Source organism: Gavialis gangeticus, unplaced genomic scaffold, assembly GCF_001723915.1.
Source record: "Gavialis gangeticus isolate Ggan-Ray unplaced genomic scaffold, GavGan_comp1, whole genome shotgun sequence".
NCBI classification, from domain to species: domain Eukaryota; kingdom Metazoa; phylum Chordata; order Crocodylia; family Gavialidae; genus Gavialis; species Gavialis gangeticus.
In genome coordinates this window covers 41,367,683-41,386,169 of record NW_017728993.1, presented here as the reverse complement: position 1 = coordinate 41,386,169, position 18,487 = coordinate 41,367,683, and the positions used below count along the sequence as shown (strand labels likewise).

The 18,487-nt window shown below is 43.9% G+C and overlaps 2 protein-coding genes across 5 annotated transcripts in view; one reads left to right on the top strand and one right to left on the bottom strand.

The window, feature by feature from the left end:
* The window catches only part of CCDC18 (coiled-coil domain containing 18), a 79,004-nt gene extending 61,683 nt beyond the window's left edge, over positions 1–17,321 (bottom strand). For 3 of the 4 annotated variants that reach the window (XM_019501619.1, XM_019501620.1, XM_019501621.1), the window contains exons 1-13: positions 17,093–17,321; positions 13,332–13,478; positions 12,746–12,914; positions 12,336–12,506; positions 11,417–11,526; positions 9,149–9,277; positions 7,299–7,395; positions 6,595–6,716; positions 5,669–5,978; positions 4,667–4,770; positions 4,405–4,562; positions 3,655–3,875; positions 1,286–1,396 (exon numbers count right to left, since the gene is read on the bottom strand). In XM_019501619.1, the coding sequence (XP_019357164.1) occupies positions 1,286–1,396; positions 3,655–3,875; positions 4,405–4,562; positions 4,667–4,770; positions 5,669–5,978; positions 6,595–6,716; positions 7,299–7,395; positions 9,149–9,277; positions 11,417–11,526; positions 12,336–12,506; positions 12,746–12,914; positions 13,332–13,478; positions 17,093–17,145 (1,902 nt within the window). In that variant the 5' untranslated portion in view covers positions 17,146–17,321. The remainder of the gene's footprint in view (positions 1–1,285; positions 1,397–3,654; positions 3,876–4,404; positions 4,563–4,666; positions 4,771–5,668; positions 5,979–6,594; positions 6,717–7,298; positions 7,396–9,148; positions 9,278–11,416; positions 11,527–12,335; positions 12,507–12,745; positions 12,915–13,331; positions 13,479–17,092) is intronic. The other variant, XM_019501622.1, reaches the window with a different exon arrangement.
* Positions 17,322–18,005: 684 nt separating this feature from the next.
* The window catches only part of TMED5 (transmembrane p24 trafficking protein 5), an 18,102-nt gene continuing 17,620 nt past the window's right edge, over positions 18,006–18,487 (top strand). Inside the window, exon 1 of the mRNA XM_019501618.1 lies at positions 18,006–18,236. Within this exon, the coding sequence (XP_019357163.1) occupies positions 18,042–18,236 (195 nt within the window). The 5' untranslated portion in view covers positions 18,006–18,041. The remainder of the gene's footprint in view (positions 18,237–18,487) is intronic.

Genomic DNA, 18,487 nt, shown 5'->3' with positions numbered 1-18,487 from the left:
ATATTTTAACTACTAACATATGCTACAGCTACATTATTGCCTAATAACAATACATTTCTAACACTTATCTAAAGATCTATCAGTGCCCTCTACAGATATTCAATTTCACAAATTAGGAAAAAGAAACTCGGAGAAGTAAAGTAGATTAGACAAAGTGATAAAATTTTATGTAAGAGAGAGATGGACAGTGCTCCAGATCCAAGTTGCAGGCACATAACCATGTTTAAATTACAAAAAGAATCATTAACTTGGGAATTTTTAGAATATTTATATAAAACAGCTTACTACTACTATGAACCTTCACTACTTCCTATAGTCCACTCTTTTATCCTCTACCCCAAGCCACTCAGCTTTAAACTGTTTTATTTCATAGATTTCATAGATATTAGGGCTGGAAGGGACCTCGGAAGATCATCAAGTCCAGCCCCCTGCCCCGGGGCAGGAAGTCAGCTGGGGTCACAGGATCCCAGCAAGACAGATGTTCAATTGACCCTTAAAGGAATCCAGAGTAGGTGCTTGCACCACCTCTAGCGGCAATCTGTTCCAGACCTTGGGGGCTTGGACAGTGAAGAAGTTCCTCCTTATGTCCAGCCTGAAATGGTCTTGGAGGAGTTTGTGACAGTCTGACCTTGTCATCCCGTGAGGCATTCTGCTGAATAGGTGTTCCCCCAGATCCTGATGTACGCTCCTTATATACTTAAAGACAGCCACCAGGTCCCCCCTGAGCCTGTGCTTTTCCAGGCTGAAAAGTCCTATAGCTCTCAGCCTCTCATATTTTACTGGAAGAATAGTTTTACTGCAATATAAAGGCATTTAGAAGACCAAAATATAAAATACTTTATTCATGACCTTAAGTTTAAAAAAAACCCAAAAACAAATGGAAAAGGAATGTTTAGGATCATTAAATATTTTTGACTGAACATATTTCCTTGTAGAACCCCCCACTGTTTCCTGCATTTAAAAAAAGATAGAAAAATTTTGTTTCCATTGAAGTAAATGACAAAACTCCCACTAGCTTCAATGAGAGAGGTTTTCGGTATACTTTTAGTATGAAGTAAACAAACTACATTTCTTTAAGAATTTCAACCTCTGTTCAAGCAAAGAAAATATAGCATCTGTTGAAAGCAAAATTATCCAGATTATTAAAACAATATGACCTATGCTGACAGATAATATTGGCTATCTGTCTTGCATAATGAAGATTCTTCCACTGCAAGTACACAGTAACGCCCCCCTCAAATTGTTGTTTTACACGACTGGAATTTCTAAAGTGAAAGCTTCCTACCATAAGTTCCTGTTCCAGTTCAGCATTTCTGGCAGCAGCAGTGGAAAAAGCAACTGTCTTTTCTTCCAGCTGCTTTTCAAGTGCAGAAAGCTGAGAGGATTTTTTTGTTATCTGAAAATAAAACATAAACCATTAGGAGTCATAGAACAGCAAGAGAAAACGCACAATGATATATACATAGCATACGTACACCTTGCTGAGAGTAATGTGAAGATGACTCTGTAGAGCAAAACAATTTCACTTGACCAAGAGGGCTCCTAAAAGGGATGGGAATTCAAAGGCTAGGCTGGCCACTGAGTTTCCAGCCCCAGGGATGTGTATTAGCAGTAGGGGCAATGAGTGGCAATAGCGGTAACCCTCATGCCACAGCCACCACCAACACATTCATTAATTTGTTAAACCAGTTATGCAGCAATCCTGTGTTGCACCCCCTAGCTGCAGACAGAGATGATCGAAGCAGGGCTCAGGGCTCGGAAACAGCAGCAGCAGCCAAGTGGCCAGATGTAAAGCCAGCCCGGCTCTGTGGGGCCCCCCAAAGCACAGGGCCCAGGGCAGTATTCCGGATTTGTGTCCCCCCTCCTTCCCCTCCACCCCCAATGATACTTTAACTGCCCTATTTTCTTGCACGTCTCTCAAGTAAGTTTTGGCTGTTAAAAAAAAAAAAGTGTCTGAATTTTTTCTTATTACATCAAAATCTAAACATGTGCACGTATTTGTTGACAGCATGAATACATCCTGAAATAACCATCTGTTTCAATCGCTAGATGGCACATTTTCAACATAAGAATGCAAACAAAATTATACCTTATACTGAAACTTCAGAACTAAGTATTTCTTATGTTAAGAATACACTAAGATGGATCTCTGTCTTAAAATTCTTTTTTCCCCAATAAATATTAATTTAGACAAACTTTAAAACAGGCTTGCATCCAAAAAACAAATACAATAACAACAGGTTTCAAAAGAGGAAAAAATAGTCAGTTTTGTGTCAACAAAGATCAAAGGGTATCCAGAATGATAAACTACGAACCGCGTTATACAAGAAACCCACAGACCAACATACATATCTGCACAGAACCAGCAATCACCCTAAACACACCAAAAAAGCTGTGATATACAGCCAAGCCCTCAGATACCACCGAGTTTACATGGAAAAGAACATCTGGGATTGCCACCTCACCAATCTTAAAAAGGCTTTCACCCAACAAGGACACTCCTCCAGAGAGATAGATTGCACATTTGAAAGAGCCACCTGGATACCACATGAAGAACTGCTGCAGTACAGAAGAAAAAACTCCCACAAATCACACACAGCTGGTTATGACATATCACCCCTCCCTTGAACCCATACAGAAAATCCTCAAACAATTGCAACCCACACTAGAAAGAGACCCTATTCTTAAAGAGATCTTCCCAGAGCCACCCACCCTAGCCTTCAAACAAGCACCGAACCTTGCTAACCTCATCACCAGAAGCAAACTTCCTCAGGCCCAGAACACACCATATGGATCCAGACCATGCCATGACAAGAAATGCAAAACCTGCCAACACATCTCCACCACTCCAACAATTACTACACCCCACAGCAGAGCCATTCCCGGATCTTACAGCTGCGCCTCCAGAAATGTAATATCTCTCATCCAATGCACCAAATGCCGAATGGAAAATATGTAGGAGTGACCAAACAACAACTGTCTACCAGAATGAACGCACACCGGAAATCTATCAAAGACAGGAATACCCAATTACCTGTCACAAAATTTACAATTACAAAAGCCCAATTACAAAATCACTCTCTCTCCAATCTCTCAGTCCTGATCCTCCCAACCCTTTTAGGAACCCTCTTGGTCAAGTGAAATCGTTTTGCTCTACAGTCGTCTTCAAAACACTTCCCAGAGACGAGCCTATGAACTCCACTTCATCAACCTCCTGGATACTAGAAGTCATGGACTAAATATAGACATTGGATTTATGACACATCATAATCTGCCTGACATCCAACTCCCCAGGTACTTCTCCACCATTCATCCCCCTTCTCTCCCTGCCACCCAACCTCTCTCTCACCCATTGACTCCTCAATCTACATCTTCACTGACTGCCTATCTTGCATGCATACCAGCCCAGCCTCTGGCTTCTTTACTTTTCATTCCATCCAGGAAGAGCACACGCCAACTGCTGAAACTTCCTCAGCCCAACAAAGGGTTTTTGAACCCAAAAGCTTGCTTAAAATTTTTTTTCCAACTATTTAAGTTGGTCTAATAAAAAGTTATCAGATTCATCCAAAGAACCTTGTCTGCCTATGTCCTTCGACCAACACGGCTACAACCTACACCCTTGATCAAAGGGCACTTTCAGCACTCCTAACTTACTTCTCTCTCTAAGCGACTTGTTTTCGCAGCCTTCTCTAGCAGTTCTTCCTGTATGATCTGAAACTGACTGGCTCTCTGGGACATGCTGGTCTTTAAAGAAGAATTCTGTTCTTTTGCATTTGTCAGCTTAGCATGTAGTTCTTCTATCTCTCTAGTATATCTTCGCTTCTCCTTTTCAAATTGTTTGCTGATGAGCTCCAGCTGTTGGCATCTTCTCACCTCTTTTTTTTAAGAAAAGAAAAATGTTTAATTAATAGACCAAATTAAAATGAAAGCGAAAATCAAGACACTCCTGATCAAGAAGAAAAAGATCAGTATGTCAACAAGTTGCCAGACTACCTTAATGTAAGACCCCGGCTCAAAACTAACCTCAAAAATTGGATATAGACATAAAAATTAAAGAAAAACTTAAGACCTGAGCATAGCAGACAAGACAGAAGCAAAGTTTTCCATTTTAACATATTCTGTGGCTGGTCCTGATCCAGCCAGAAGCAGCTCACTAGAAAAAAAGATTTAAAAAAATGCATATCAAGCTCTGGGACAATGATAACTTCCAAAATAGCTAGTGATTAGATAATCCTTGCTGTTCTTAAAACATCTGTTATGTAATTGTTAAAAACATATTATTTAAATAGGTTAACAGAAAATTGAAGCCCACAAAAATGTTAATGCAGATTCTGCGCTTACACTTAAATGTACATATGTCAGAAGGAATTTTATAGATTTGAAGTATAGTTTCATCTTGCTCACCTGATTGATTTCCAGTCAGTTTTACAGGTTCTGTCTCTAGGCCATATAATCTGCCATTTTCTTTTTGCTGATCATCAGAAAGATGCTGAACTACTTTGCTGACAGTTAGATTTGCCTGGAGCTTTTGAATTTCTGCTTCCTTCATTGCCAGTTTAATTCTATTATAAAGAAAAAGGAAACAAGTTGTAAGAAAATACTCTTTTCTCTCTTTCTAATTACCACTCTAAAGTGTAGCCATAATTCAGGAGCCTAAGCACTGTACCTGAGGTCTGCAATCAGGAATTTATTTGATTCACAACAAGAGGCGCTGTTAGCTTCTTTTGTGGAGGAACTGAGCAGCTGACATTTCGAGTGATGCAATTTAAACTGCAAATTCAGGGAGGGAAAAAAGAAAGGACCTAATGCAGAAACAGACTTTTTATTTCTTTGCAATACAATAAAGTCCCTATTTTGTACAAGCTTAATATTCTGTATGGTACATAAGCCAGTATGTACAAACTTGGTTTGGAACCTAAAATTACATCTCCAACACAGCCATTTTGACAATTCCAAAGTTGCACAGAAAGTATGTTATTTGATTTTTACAGTGTATCCCTTTCCCATTTATGCCAAATGGACTGACCAGTATCCACCTCTAACCCTGCTCCTTTTGGCCTTGCTGCATATCTACCTCCCTAACCTTGTTCCTCATAAGTCCCCAAACAGACATTCACCTTAGGTATCTGGTGCCTACCTCCCACCCAGAGATAAAATTTGCCAGTGAAAGTTCTAGTTTGATGCATCGGGACTTCATTCTGATGACTTACATGACACTTGCCAGTCAAAGAAAGCTCATTCTCTGTGGCAGAGTTACAGGCTCTACTGACAAGAGAACTTTCCCCAAATATCTCACTTCTTCAGCCTACCCTGTCTTCCTATTAAGGCTGGAACAGATGGACACAACGGGCATTTATACACATAATTTTTGTGCTGCGATGCATCAGAGATCCAATATGTCTGAGCAGACTCAATTAATCACAGACTTCAATGTGTTTTAGTTCAAAAACGTGCCACCACCATTTTCTCAGCACTGACACGCATTTTGCCATTTATACAAATGCATGCAAGTCGCATTTAAAAATGCCCTGTAGCTCAGGCACTGTCTAATAGACACTTTTCTAGCTCTGGGGATTTGGTAGGTCTAGCTAAGCAAAATGTCCATACAATATTCAGTTAGGATTAAGATGAACAATACATATTTGGAATGATATATAAGTTGCCATACCTCTTCAGATGCACTCAATGACAACTGGGAAATAATACTTTCCAAAGTGCCCAGCTCTTCTCTTGAATCTTCAATTTCTTGGTGACATAACTTCAGGCGATCAGTCTGCTGTGCAGTAAGTGCTTTTAGCTCTACATTTTCACTTATTAGGGATTTTTTCTCTTTTAGTATTACTTCCTTGTCAGTAAGTTCACTCTCAAGCTTAAGGATCTTCTGTTTAGACTGTGTCAGCAATGACACAATTTCAGTGTTTTTTTCTTCTAGGCACTTAATTTCCTCTCTTGTGCTGCAATTCTCTTCTTTTATTAGTCTAGTGGAACAAAAAAGTGTATATAATGCAAAAAATACATTTAAATAAAAACTCTAGGTGAGTGGAAAAAATTTGCTATGACTTAAGCCAGTGAGTGGTCTCCAAAGTGGGGTGCACGCACCCTAGGCGGTGCGCAAGACAATCCACTGGTGTGCAGGAACAAAATACTAGAACTTCTATTTATATTTCTATTTATATAAATATACATATATTGGGGGTGCATGCTCAAAAATTTTTTACTGATAGGGGTGCATGATCAAAAAAGTTTGGAGACCACTGACTTAAGCTACTAAAGATTCTGGTGGAAAGGCACCCCTTACAAAAACAGCTTAACTATCTTCCTTCATCAGTATGCCTAAAAAGGACTAACTACACTTAGAGAACAGAAAATTTGTCACTTGCTTGTAATCTTCTCTCAGAACAACTAAGAACAGAAATAAGAATGAGTTTCCTTTCCATATTAAAAAGGTACCACTAGAGAGCTGAATCATGGCAGTGGCAACCAATATGGCTTGAACAACTTTGAAGATGCACAAATTCAGGAACAGGACAAAAATGTGCATATGCGCATGTGCACACACCTACACCCCCCCCACACACACACCCTTTTCTTTACCTTAATTGTTCTTCTGTGCTTTCAAGTTCATTTCTATAAGCAACACATTTTTCATGCAATTTTTCTCTCTCTTTTTCACAATTAATTAAATTTCTCTCTAAAACTTCTTCTTCAGCCTGAACCTAAAAAGATCATTTTCATTATTATCCAATGAATATTTAAGCTGTTGTCATATTCTGTTCTGAAGTTAGGAAGAGCAAGAGGAAAGAAGTGTTTCTCCCTAGGTGCCAACTTTTATTTTTGCCACAGTGCCTACAATCATGCCTACCTGGCACCTTGCTCCCCACAGCCCCTTGGAACTCTGCCAGCCCAAAAGGGGAAACCCACCATTTCCCATGTTGTTCCATGAACAGAAAACCCAGATCCCTGCACAATACTGGGAATCCGAGAGAAATGCTGTTTCCTGAAGTCATGCAGCCATGGACTGGGACTTGATGTTCCCATTTCAGGACTGTTCCACCCAATTAGGGATGGGTGGCCACCCTACCTCTTCCCGAGGGAGGCAAGGGCCCTCAGGCCCCCACGTACTCAGAACCTAAGTGAAGGGGTTGGAAATAAGACACTCTAGCTTCTTTCTCCCTCATACTGAATAAAACTGAACTAAAACTATAAAACACACACTATTTCCAGTGAACCAACATATTCCTGTTTCTATTTTAAATCCTAGCGGTATGGCCAAAAATTAAAGATAATCAAAATCTTACCTTTTCTAGTTTTTCAGTTATTTTCTCTCTGTATTTTTTAAAAGCTTTAGTCAGTTCTTCAGCATTAAACAAAGCTTCATTTCTTTGCTGTTCTGCTCTACACAAAAGGGAATACCATATATTTTTTAAACAGGGCAGATTCAGCACTACTATAGCAATCTCCTCAAATTACACAAAAGCAAAATATAAAGAGTAAATAACTAGCATTACATGACTAGCCTTCCTTTTAACTTTCTGGTCATTTTAGATATATTTTCTAAATAAATATCAGCTTAATGTCTTATATGAATGAATGAGTCATCTATTAAGTATCTGGTTTACTTGTAATAATATTATATTATAATCATTTGGATGTATCTTGATACAAGGCCAAGAAGGTAGAAGTTCTCTGCGGAACCCTCTTAAAATTATCACGTAATTCAAGCCTAGCCTTCATCTGGGCAGCAACCCTTAGATTAGGCGTGTCAAATTCACAGGCCCTGTGGGCTGGATGAGCAGTATGGGACCAGACCATGGGCTGGATTGGGCTTGCAAACTGGCCCTATGCACTGCCAGCAGTGCACACCAGATGGTCCCTGCTCCCCATCCAGCACATAGGAATGGACCAGCACATACCATATCAGCAGGCAGGTCCAATTCAAGATCCATGGACAGCATTGGGGGTCATATGATAGGGTTCCTCTGATAATGCATTCAAATATACCTTATAATAACACAATTAAAATAAACAGACTGACCTAATTATTACTTCACTTGTTTTTAAAAAGAAAAAGAATTATTTGAGCATTGTTAAGGCAGAATGATTAATTGCACAAACCTCTGGAATTTCAAAAGCTCTTATACCCAACAACTTGGCCTCTGCCACATTATACTTAAAAAGCATGTTTTTCTTTTAGCTGTGTAAGACCTCAGCCCTGCAAAGATTTACTCATGCAAAGAGCTACATTTTAGGAACAGCTGCCACTGACTTCTCCACTGTGTAAAGGTAAAGTAGATACTTATGCAGAATCAAGCCACAGCTCTTAAATATGTGTTTTGAAATAATTACCATGTGGATTCATTAAAAAATATGGGGGGGAAGAGACTTTGACTCTCAATATATTTAGTTTCAACCTTAGCATTTCTTTATAAAGACAAAAAATAGGTACCAGTCAGTTTGTTTAGCTAAACTGCCTCAATTAAATCATGAAATAGAGAATGAAAAAAGAAAACAGGCCAACTTTTATATATTTTTGTACGTTACCTTTAAATCAGGGGTTGCCAACTGGGGGTACACATACCCCTGGGAGTACTTGGGAAGGACTTTTTTTGTCTTTTTTTAATTTAAAAAAGTGCCAAGGTTGAAACTAAATATATTGAGAGTCAAGTGTCTCTCTCCACCCCCCATCCCCCCAATGTAGCTCTTTGCATGAGTAAATCTTTGCAGGGCTGAGGTCTTACATTGCAAAAAGAAAACAATGCTTGTTAAGTGTAATGTGGCAGAAGCCACTGTGTAAAACTGAGTCCTGGTCCATGTCCAGCTGCCGAGGGGACCCCTCCCCCAGCTTGGTGATGGGCCTGTCAGGGGACCCCCATTGCTCAGCAATGGGTCATTGGGGAACCCTCCCTGCTGCACATCCAGATGGTGGTACTCACCAGGATGGGTACACGCCTCAAAAAAGGCTAAAAACCCTTGCTTTAAAAAAACAAGATCTTCCTATTTCATTTAAAAATATCATCTTCTCAAACATCCACAGAGCACAGAAATAAGCCAATGCTGTAAAATAACCATCTAGTATTGGAGGATAGGCACTTGCTCATTAGAATGCTATTTTTTACTCAGAATTTGTTGTTTGTAATTGCATAGTCACCTCTTTCTTTGCTTGCTCTGTTCAATTAAATCCATTTTCAACTTTTTACATTCCTCTTTAAACCTCTGCAATATATGCTCTTTTTCCACCACCATCTTCTGGCTGTACTCTAATTTATTTTCTGCATCTCTAAAAAAAAATAAAAAAAGTTGTGTATGATTAAAAAGCACCTGTCTAAAATAAATTTATATTTATTTCAATTATTTTAAATAACATTTTATATTATTTGATATGTGACTCTTGATTAGAAGACTGTTGTGTGTGCATACAGGACTCTGGATGCCACAAAAATACAAACAACTAAGGAAATTACCAAATTTCATTCAGAATTTATCAGACTGCAATCAGATCCTGTCATTATGTCTAGAATGCAGATAGTGGTGGTCAGTAAAATATTTGTTTTAGTCTCACCAATGCAGGGGCAAAGGATTAAGTGTTCTTATGATGTCCCTGCCATATTGAGAGGGACAAATGAGACTTTAGGGTTGTATTATATATTTTTACACTGCTTTATATATCAGTGGGGTTGTTTTAATGTACTGTTTTATTTTAAGCCTATATCCATCTTTTTCCCTTCTAAAAGAACTATAAAAATCATAGTGGCATCAATCAGCATGGGGTCAGCCAATGATTGGGCACCTTGCAGACTTGACTTTTATACCTGTAATATTTTTCTACATGCAATAAAAACATCAGTTCAGGGAAAAAGCTGGTATCAATTTAATTGGCTCTCAACCTTACTGGTTAACAACTGCTGAAAATAAACACACTTTGCATCTGTGAACTTAATTTGAACAGCATAACAAATTTGTTCAATGTATAATGGTTCTATATCAGTGGTCTTCAATCTTTTTTAGACTCAAGGCACCCTGCAGAAAATGACAGCTCTTAGGCATTTCACTTGTTTCTTAACTAGAAAAAAAAAAAGAGAGTAATTTTTGTTGCAAGTAACTTCAAAAGAACACGTGTCAGAATGTTTTTGACACTGGATTCCGATATGAAATTCCTGGGTTTATCTTGCAAATCACACATAGGTGTTTGCACACCTAACAGTTCTAATATTACACAGCACCCTTAAAAGGATCTTGCAGTACCCTGACAATCACTAACCTAAGTGGTTATAGATCTGCTATGCCTACATAACTTCAGTTATAGGTGCACATTTGTGTTTACTCCAAGTAACAAACTATGTACTTATTTTATCACAATCCTTAATAATCACCACTTACTCTCAGAATACAGATCATACATTAAAGACTAATTATAAAATTCCAAAAGAACATACACATAGGACAGACATAACATTTGAAGTGCTTCAAAGGGTGAGTGGACAGATATACAAATAACCCTGTAGGAAACAATAACTAATTAGAAGCACTTCAAGTTGAAGTGTTGCCTGTTACATGCGCACACACTCAGTACTGAGTATGACAGGGAAAGATTTTGTCCTTCATCACCCCACAGTGCTCTGCTTCCTACTCCCCACAAGGAAGGAAGTGAGGAGAGTGGGTCAGTATGTTAACAAAAACTTCCCTGTGCATTCCACCTCTACTCTACCAGAGCACTACCCTAAACCCCCCCAAACTAGGAGAGTGGAGACCCTCTGCACTGCTACCAGAACTAGGAGATCAGAGATCCTGCACCTTTCTAGGAGCCAGTTGGGAACTGGCTCTACTCCTTGGCCAAAAAGGAGGAAGGGGAAGAGTGGAGCTGCAGGTTGCAGGAGACTGTGGGGTGCAGAGCACTTGCTAATAGGGAACTGGAACCTGGTTCCTGTCAGAACAAGGAGGTCTGCAGGGTCTCCAGCCTCCCACTTCCGGTGATGTGGGTGGAATTGTTCTGGGAGAGCAGAGGCAGAGTACACAGGAATATGCTCATTGCAAGTCCACTCCAGGGGAGTGAAGTGGAGCTGCAGATTACAATCTCCTGCTGTGCCTTCTGACTAGAGAGAATGCTGCTGCATGCAGCAATTTGGAAGCACTTCAGCCAGCAGGTCTGGTAGGGGATTGTGCATCTGTCCATGGCCGAAGTGCTCCATTATTTAAGCACTTTAAAGTGCAGCTGCATTTTGAAGAGTTTCAAATGTTGTTGTCTCTACCATACATACAGCTATTCCTCAAGGAGAAATGTCAAGATCTAGAAAAATCAGCTCTCATGAAGAGCATCATATTAAAAATAATTAGCATGCAGTGTTTGCCTACAAAAATCTATGAATTAAAGAAACAGACCAAAAGAAACTACTGATCAAAGGGAAAGTTTCTTTGCTACCTCAGAACTTTATCTTGAGCTGTAACTTCTGCTTCCAAATTTACAATCTGTTCTTCTAACAAAGGAATATTGACTGAATGAGTACCTAAAGCTGATTCAAGAAGAGAGATCTGAAATACAAACATATTTGAGGTTTTGTTACAATTTACAGATGTATCCTAAAGAGCTGTTAAAAAAAAACGTCTGTGGTACGTTGAGCCCTGTGAAGAAAACTGTCATGCCTACATCGATTCACTTTGACTTCAACACTTCCCCTTCTTCTCACTACCTTGCCAGATCCTGAGGTTCCCTCCTGTCTATGCTACATAATAAAGTGATTTGTTAACATCTGCTGTTGACCCTGGACTTCCATTTTTCTCTTCAAGTATTTTTCTTTATTAACATGTTAATTAAATTGGCATTTATCTGTGGTCTGCAATACCCCTTCTCCCAATTCATAATTACTTCTTAATACATTATCAGACAGTGGTTTTCAGTTGGAAGTAAGATCTCCCTCAGCTCTATACAAATCTCTAACATTCAGCTGACACATGTCCCACTATACAGATATAGAAGAATTTAATTTAGTTCAGGCAGACATACTGTAGACTTACTTGTGTATAATTCTTAAAATGTTACCAAACTGTTTCTTGAGCACTGTAATTCATATTGGATAAGTATCTTTATTTAAAAAAAAAAAATCTTAAGCTGTAAGCTCTTGTGAGTATGGGATGACTTTTTGTTTCTTTACTTGTGTAACACCTAGCACAATGGGCTCCTAGTTCAAGACCAGGGCTCCCAGATGTTCCAGTAATACCAATAAATCCTAAGAAGATTAAACCAATGGGACAAAAGCATATTCTATTCAAAATTACAACATGGCTTTACAAAAATATATTTCTATCGATATAGCTGACATTCAGCCAGTTAAGATACTTACTCTTGTTTTTGACTGAGCTAGTTCCAAGTTGATAGTTTCAATTTTATTCATTAGGCAGTAGTTCTGAGAAACAAGAGATGAATTTTGCTCATGAAGTATACTCAGCTTCTCTTTAAGATGTTCCTTTTCTTTTTCCATGCTTTTATTAAAAGCAGCAGACACGGAATGAGACTAGAAGTTAAAAAAATGTTTTTATACACACACACAAATGCTTTTTTGCAGGACAATCTTACTTAAGTCATAAAAATCATAATTTCTATCAGTAATATGTTATTAGGATTGACTTGTCCAGTGTTTACTATACATCTGTTCAAAAGCTTAAAAACATAAAAAAAGAAACATTTATACAAGTACATGTATGCGAAACAGATACGGGGTCAAAATTAATAATACTGAGAAATAGTATTTACTTTGGTTTTGGATTTCCTTTGAGGAGTCCTGTCCTGGTGGGACACTTTACAAGCACTCTTCTGACCTGAATAATTTTGATATTCACTGCAATTAGGTTGAATAAGATCTTCTAGTGACAGTCCCACAATTTCAGTGAAATGGGAAATGCAGTGAGAACCTTCACTTGAACTAATAAAAAAAAACACAGTTAAACACAACAGTAAAGCACTTCCCCAGGTCTCAATAAGGTTATTTTAAACACAGAATTCAGAAGCAAAACATAAATAAAGCCAGTTAGTTATGATGATAGTGTATGGCACAGATTTAAAACTACTGGACATGCAAAAGGCCTACTACTTCTGCTTCTGCCTTTATGTAGGGCTGGAGTGTTGATGTAATTGTGATGGCAACTGGGAAAATGTAAGAAGCAAGGGTTTTTTGTGATATCTTTTATAGAATCAACTGCAGAGTTGGGATAAACTCTTGTCTATGTTAGAAAAGCTTTCAGCCACATAGTGCTCTTCCTCAGGTCTGGGAAAGAAGCAGATACAGATTCAGCTAGATGGTTTAAGCAAACTAAACCTCTGCCCTTCCATACGGACATACCTGGAAAGCTCTTCCCCTAGATTTTGCAGACTTTTCTCAGTTTCCTTCAGCTGACTCCTTAGTGCCACAACATTTGCAAGCAAGAATTCTTCCTCATCCTCATTTTTATGGCCAGTCCAAAAATTAGATTCCATCTCTACTGTCTGTCTAAAATTATAGTTCATAATATTAACATTGATTTTATTATTGTGCATTGTAGAAAACAGTAAATTTTAAGGATATCAAAAAGGCCTTGTTTAGAGTTGTTTTTCTTATGAAAATACATAATTACTTATAATTTCAGGGCTGTATGTAAAGAAATTAGAATTATAGCCAACTAAAAATTATTTTTATATTTGTTCTTTTCTCAAGCTGGGCAGTTTCATTAATTTTCATGCTAATTTTCCTGTGGACAAACAGCTGAAAAACCAACTTCCATTTAATTTATTTTGTGATCTATAAAACATACTGATAAGCGTTGTGTACTTTTACCATATTAAATAAATGAAACATTGCTAGAGGTGCACTGATACATCGGTCCACTATCAGATCGGCACCAATATAAAGAAAATTGTTTGCATCAGAAATCGGCCTGACGTGGCTGATAATTTGGCTGATAAATGTCCATGTACAGCATGTAGGCAGTGAGGAGCACAGCCTGGCAGCTTGGAGAGGAGTACAGCCTGGCAACGAGGAGGCAGTGAGGAGCACAGCTCAGCTGGGGCCGGGGCTTGTTGGCGGGGGGCGGGGAGGGGGGCTCCCGCTACTGTGCACCGCTGGTCCAGCACTTGTCCAGCAGCTCCCACCACTAGTCCAAGAGGGCACAGGGGGGCGGCCTATGCCCGCAGATCTGCGCAGGGCAGGTCAGGCCAGGAAGAGCCCCATGAAGATCTGGGGACACATGCCCTCCTGGACGAGCGGCAGGAACAGCGGCAGGAGCCACCACACCAGTGGCTCTTGGATCACTGGTGCACAGCAGCGGAAGCTACCTCTCCTCCTCCCCGCACCCCCCAGACAAGCCGCAGCTCAGTTCGGTGCCCACTCTGCCCCAGCTGGGCAGCACTTGTCTGAGCCCCACTCCTCCCTCACTGCAGGGGCTTTGAGCTGCCCCCCCATGCCCCTTCCCCCACAGCAGAGTTACTAACTGCATGCAGCTCTCCAAACTGCCAGGCTGGTATCAGAAATCTGATTGGTATCAGCCGATATGCCTGCTTAAAAATTGGCTATCGGTATCAGCCCCAAAAATCTCTATCAGTGCACCCCTAAATGCTACCCAACAGAAATTGTGCTTGTGACCTAAGCCACACACATATACATTATTCATGCATACACAGGGTGCAGACAGACATAACACTTGACCCCTTCCAAGAAAGTCACCTTTTGGGACCCAGTTCACAACTGGCCTGATTTAAAGGTGTCCATGGCACACTGCCAAGGTTTCTAATTAGAAGTTAGCTTTGAGGCATTGCAGTGCTGTCAGACTGCCACCAGGGGTGGTAGTAAATACCTGGGCTGTGCAAAGCTTTGGGTGCTGTTTCGATTTGGAGGAGATTGGGCCTGATTCAAATCAGGGGACCAATGAAAAGGTCCGAATCAATTCAAAGCTCTCTGAATCTTCAGAAAAGATTTGGAGAGCTTCGATGATTTGGACAGACTCAGAGCTGGTAAGTAGGGGGCAGGGGGGCTGGAGGAGGAGACCATGGGAGGACCCCTGCCAGCCCCCACCTGCTCCCCCATCCCCACCCCAGGCCGCCACCTGCTCCCCCAGCCACCCTATGGCTGTCCTGCCTGCCCCAGCTTCTGGTGCTTTAATAAAAAGCCCCCACTCACCAGGTGCTGCCAGGCAGGGGGGAGAGGGCTGTGATCCCTGTTGCCCCCCACTATGTGGGGGCGCTCTGCCTTGCTCCCCCAGCCCCCTGCCCAGCCCAGCTCTGGCCCTTTAAGAAAAAAAAAAAACAGTAAGAAAAACCCTGTGACTCACCAGCTCCTGCAGCAGCCTTGGGGTTTTGGGGGGCTTGTGCAGACCTCCTACATGGTGCAGGGCAGCAGGGATCGCCACCCCACTGGACAGGAACAGCAAGTACGGGGGTTTTGTTTGCCCTTTTTCTTAAAGGGTCGAAGCTGGGGTGGGCAGGGCAGCCATGAGGGGAGCTGGGGGAGCAGGGGGGGTCAGGGGGCTGGTGCAGAGCCCCTCCATGCAGCATGGGGCAGTAGGGGGCAGCAAGGATTACCCCCCTGCCTGGCAGTTCCCAGTGAGTGGGGGCTTTTTTTGCTCCCCAAGTGCTGGGAACAGGGACAGGCGGGGCAGCCATTGGGAGGCTTGGAGAGCGGGCAGGGGATGGGCCTGGGTGATTTGGAGATTTGGCAGCAGCGGAATCTCCAAATCAGATTTGGCTGAATTGATTTGGGACAGTAATTCGAATCACCAAATTGAATCACTGTTCCCCAAATTGGCTGAATCCAAAGCAAACACTAGCTGATTCACACAGGCCTAGTAAATACCCAGTGGCCAATGTCCCCTTTCCCCAGTATTCCCTGAGCATGGGAGAAAGCCCCTGAATGGCTGGACATTAAGGAAGATGACACTAACTGCAATTTTCCGATTGCCCTTCTCATTAACATCGACTTGAATAAAGATCATTCCTGCACTTCAAAATCTGTGTGAGGTGCCCAGGGGTGTGGCAGGGGAAGCTGCTTCAATGTTTCTAAGAGCTGGGTGCTCTGGGGCTCTCAGAGCTTTTGTGGCTTTTAAAGAGTACTTTCTCCCCCAAGTCTGCCTGGGGGTATGCACAGGGCTGTCCCTAGGGGGTGGTGAATTGGGGCGACCGCCCTCGGCCCTGTGCTTTGGGGGGCCCTGCAGAGCACAGCAGAGTAGCAGCGGCACAGAGCTGGGCACAGCCACAACTCCGCATCCAGCCACTTACTACCCCACCTGCCAATGGTGGCAGCAGCAGCTTCTTTGGGTCCAGGACCCATGGGATCAGAGCAGGGGTGGGGCCCTGCATGGGCTGATTTGCTCTGGGTCCCACACCCTGCTCAGGTCAGGTCTGGGTATGAAAGTTAAGAGCCCTTGTACTGCAATCGGAAAATGAAAGGTGGCTAGGGTAGCACAAAGAATACAAGTGTTCTGTGGACCACATTCAGACACATCTAGCTAGTCTTTTACTATGTGCTCATAAGACCTCACTAAATGAAACGGCACATTCTCTATCAGCTGACGTTCCAACGCAGTCTCTTAGACTAGCTCACACAGAGGATCCAGTATGGTTAAACCCAGAAATAACCACGCCCTATCAAGGCCCTTGTCTAAAACAGCGTTTCTCAACCCGTGGGTCACAACCCAAAAGTAGGCCACGAGAATATGTGAAAAGGTCACAAACTTTAAACAAGGATTCTCCTTTAAAGGAGAAAAATGTGGGAAACTGGCTTCTCCCTTGCAGACTGGCAGAACTCTAGCCTATGAGGGGCTACTTGGGGCTCCCCCTGCCCCACACACTGGAAGCCTGGGGGGCAGCGCGTCAATAGGGAGGGCACTGGGTCAGGACTGGCCATCGATGTTTACAAATGGGTCCTGGCACAAAAGAGGTTGAGAACCACTGCTGTGAAATGACAGGCTGGTACGTCACAGGCAGATTCAACAGCACGTTCTCCGCCAGGCGTCAGGCAACATTAGTGCTCTACATGTGCATAAACAAGCTTCACAAAACAGGCTCAAGGACTTAAAATAAGAATCCATCACGTTAAAAAAAACAAACAAACCCAAAACAAACACTGGGACTTGCCGTGGTTTCCCCAAGTTCTTTACAAGAGGAAAATGGCTGCCCTGTTTTTCCATAGGCAGGAAAGCAGAGCGGGCCGGTTCCCAGGGAGCCGGGACAGGGATGGCTGAGGAACAGGCGGGACCGGGGCCCTCTGCGACCTTGTCACGTGCGGCCTCGGTGATCCGAGCCTGCGGCCCGGCAGCGGAGGAAACCACGCTGAGACCCCTCTCCTGCCGGCCGGGCCCGGCGCGGGCGCTGAAAGGAAAAGAAAACTTCACTTCAGTGACAGCCCCTCTGCCCTGCCCGGCCCGGCCCGGCCCGGCCCGGCCCGGCCCGGCCCCGCCCCGCGGGGAGGAGCGCATCGCGTTGCCTAGCAGCGTCCCCCAGCCGCGGCTGCCGGCGGGGTGCACAGGGGCGCCACAGGGAGCCCGAGCGAGAAGCCGGCGATGCGGGGCTGCCCCGGGGTGCAGGAGCACACTGAAGGAGGCGGGCTGCTGCCCAGCCCAGCCAAACCAGGGGAGGGAGAAGAGCGGGCTCACCGCCGGCACAGGGACTCGGGCGCGACCTCCTACGCCGCCGCCCACATTTCGTGTCCCAGACTGTCCCGCGTGTCGCCCCGTCCCCCGTGTTCGAACGGCGCGGGCCGTTAGAGCCGGCCGCAGCAGCCACCGCTCTCCTTCTGCGCACGCGCGAGTCGCGCCCCGCCCTTTCCCTCTGGCCCCTGGGAGCTGTAGTCCAGCACCGCAACCTTGCCGCCTCCGGCCGCGCCCGCAGAACTGCGTTTCCCACAACGCCCCGGCAACCTGCGTGTCCGGGAGCCGGGAGTCCCGCCCCGCGTGAATAACCCCTTCGTTGCCAGGCTCAGAGGCGGAAGCTTGGGCCGCTGCTCCCTACCGCAGCGCCCTGGAGGCGGGAGGCGGCTGCGGGTCAGTGGCCTTCAGAGCCTCGCGCCGCGTCGGGCAGGGGTAGGATGGGGACGCGGATCCTCCGCCTCGTCGGGCCCGCGCTGCTACTGCTGCTGCTGCTGCTGCTGCAGCCGCCTGTCGGCGCCGCGGGGTTCGCGCAGTCCCTGGACGGAGACTTCACGTTCACGCTGCCGGCCGGCCGCACCGAGTGCTTCTTCCAGCCCATGCGCGCGGGCGCCTCGCTGGAGATCGAGTACCAGGTGCAGCAGCGCGCGGCGCCGGGGCCCGCGGGAGGGAAGGAGGGAGGGAGGGGTGGGCGGCGGGCCTGGGAGACGCGCCCCGGATCGCCTGTGACAGCGGGTGCGGCCGGGGTCTCCTCGCCGCGTGGCGTGCCCGTCCCTCCCGCGCGGACACGCGCTGTTGCGGCTGAGGCGGCGCCGGGGCCGGGCTGCTGTGGCGCCACTCGATAGGCCGCTGGCTGCTCCCACAGCTCCCTGCCGGGCTCGGCGGG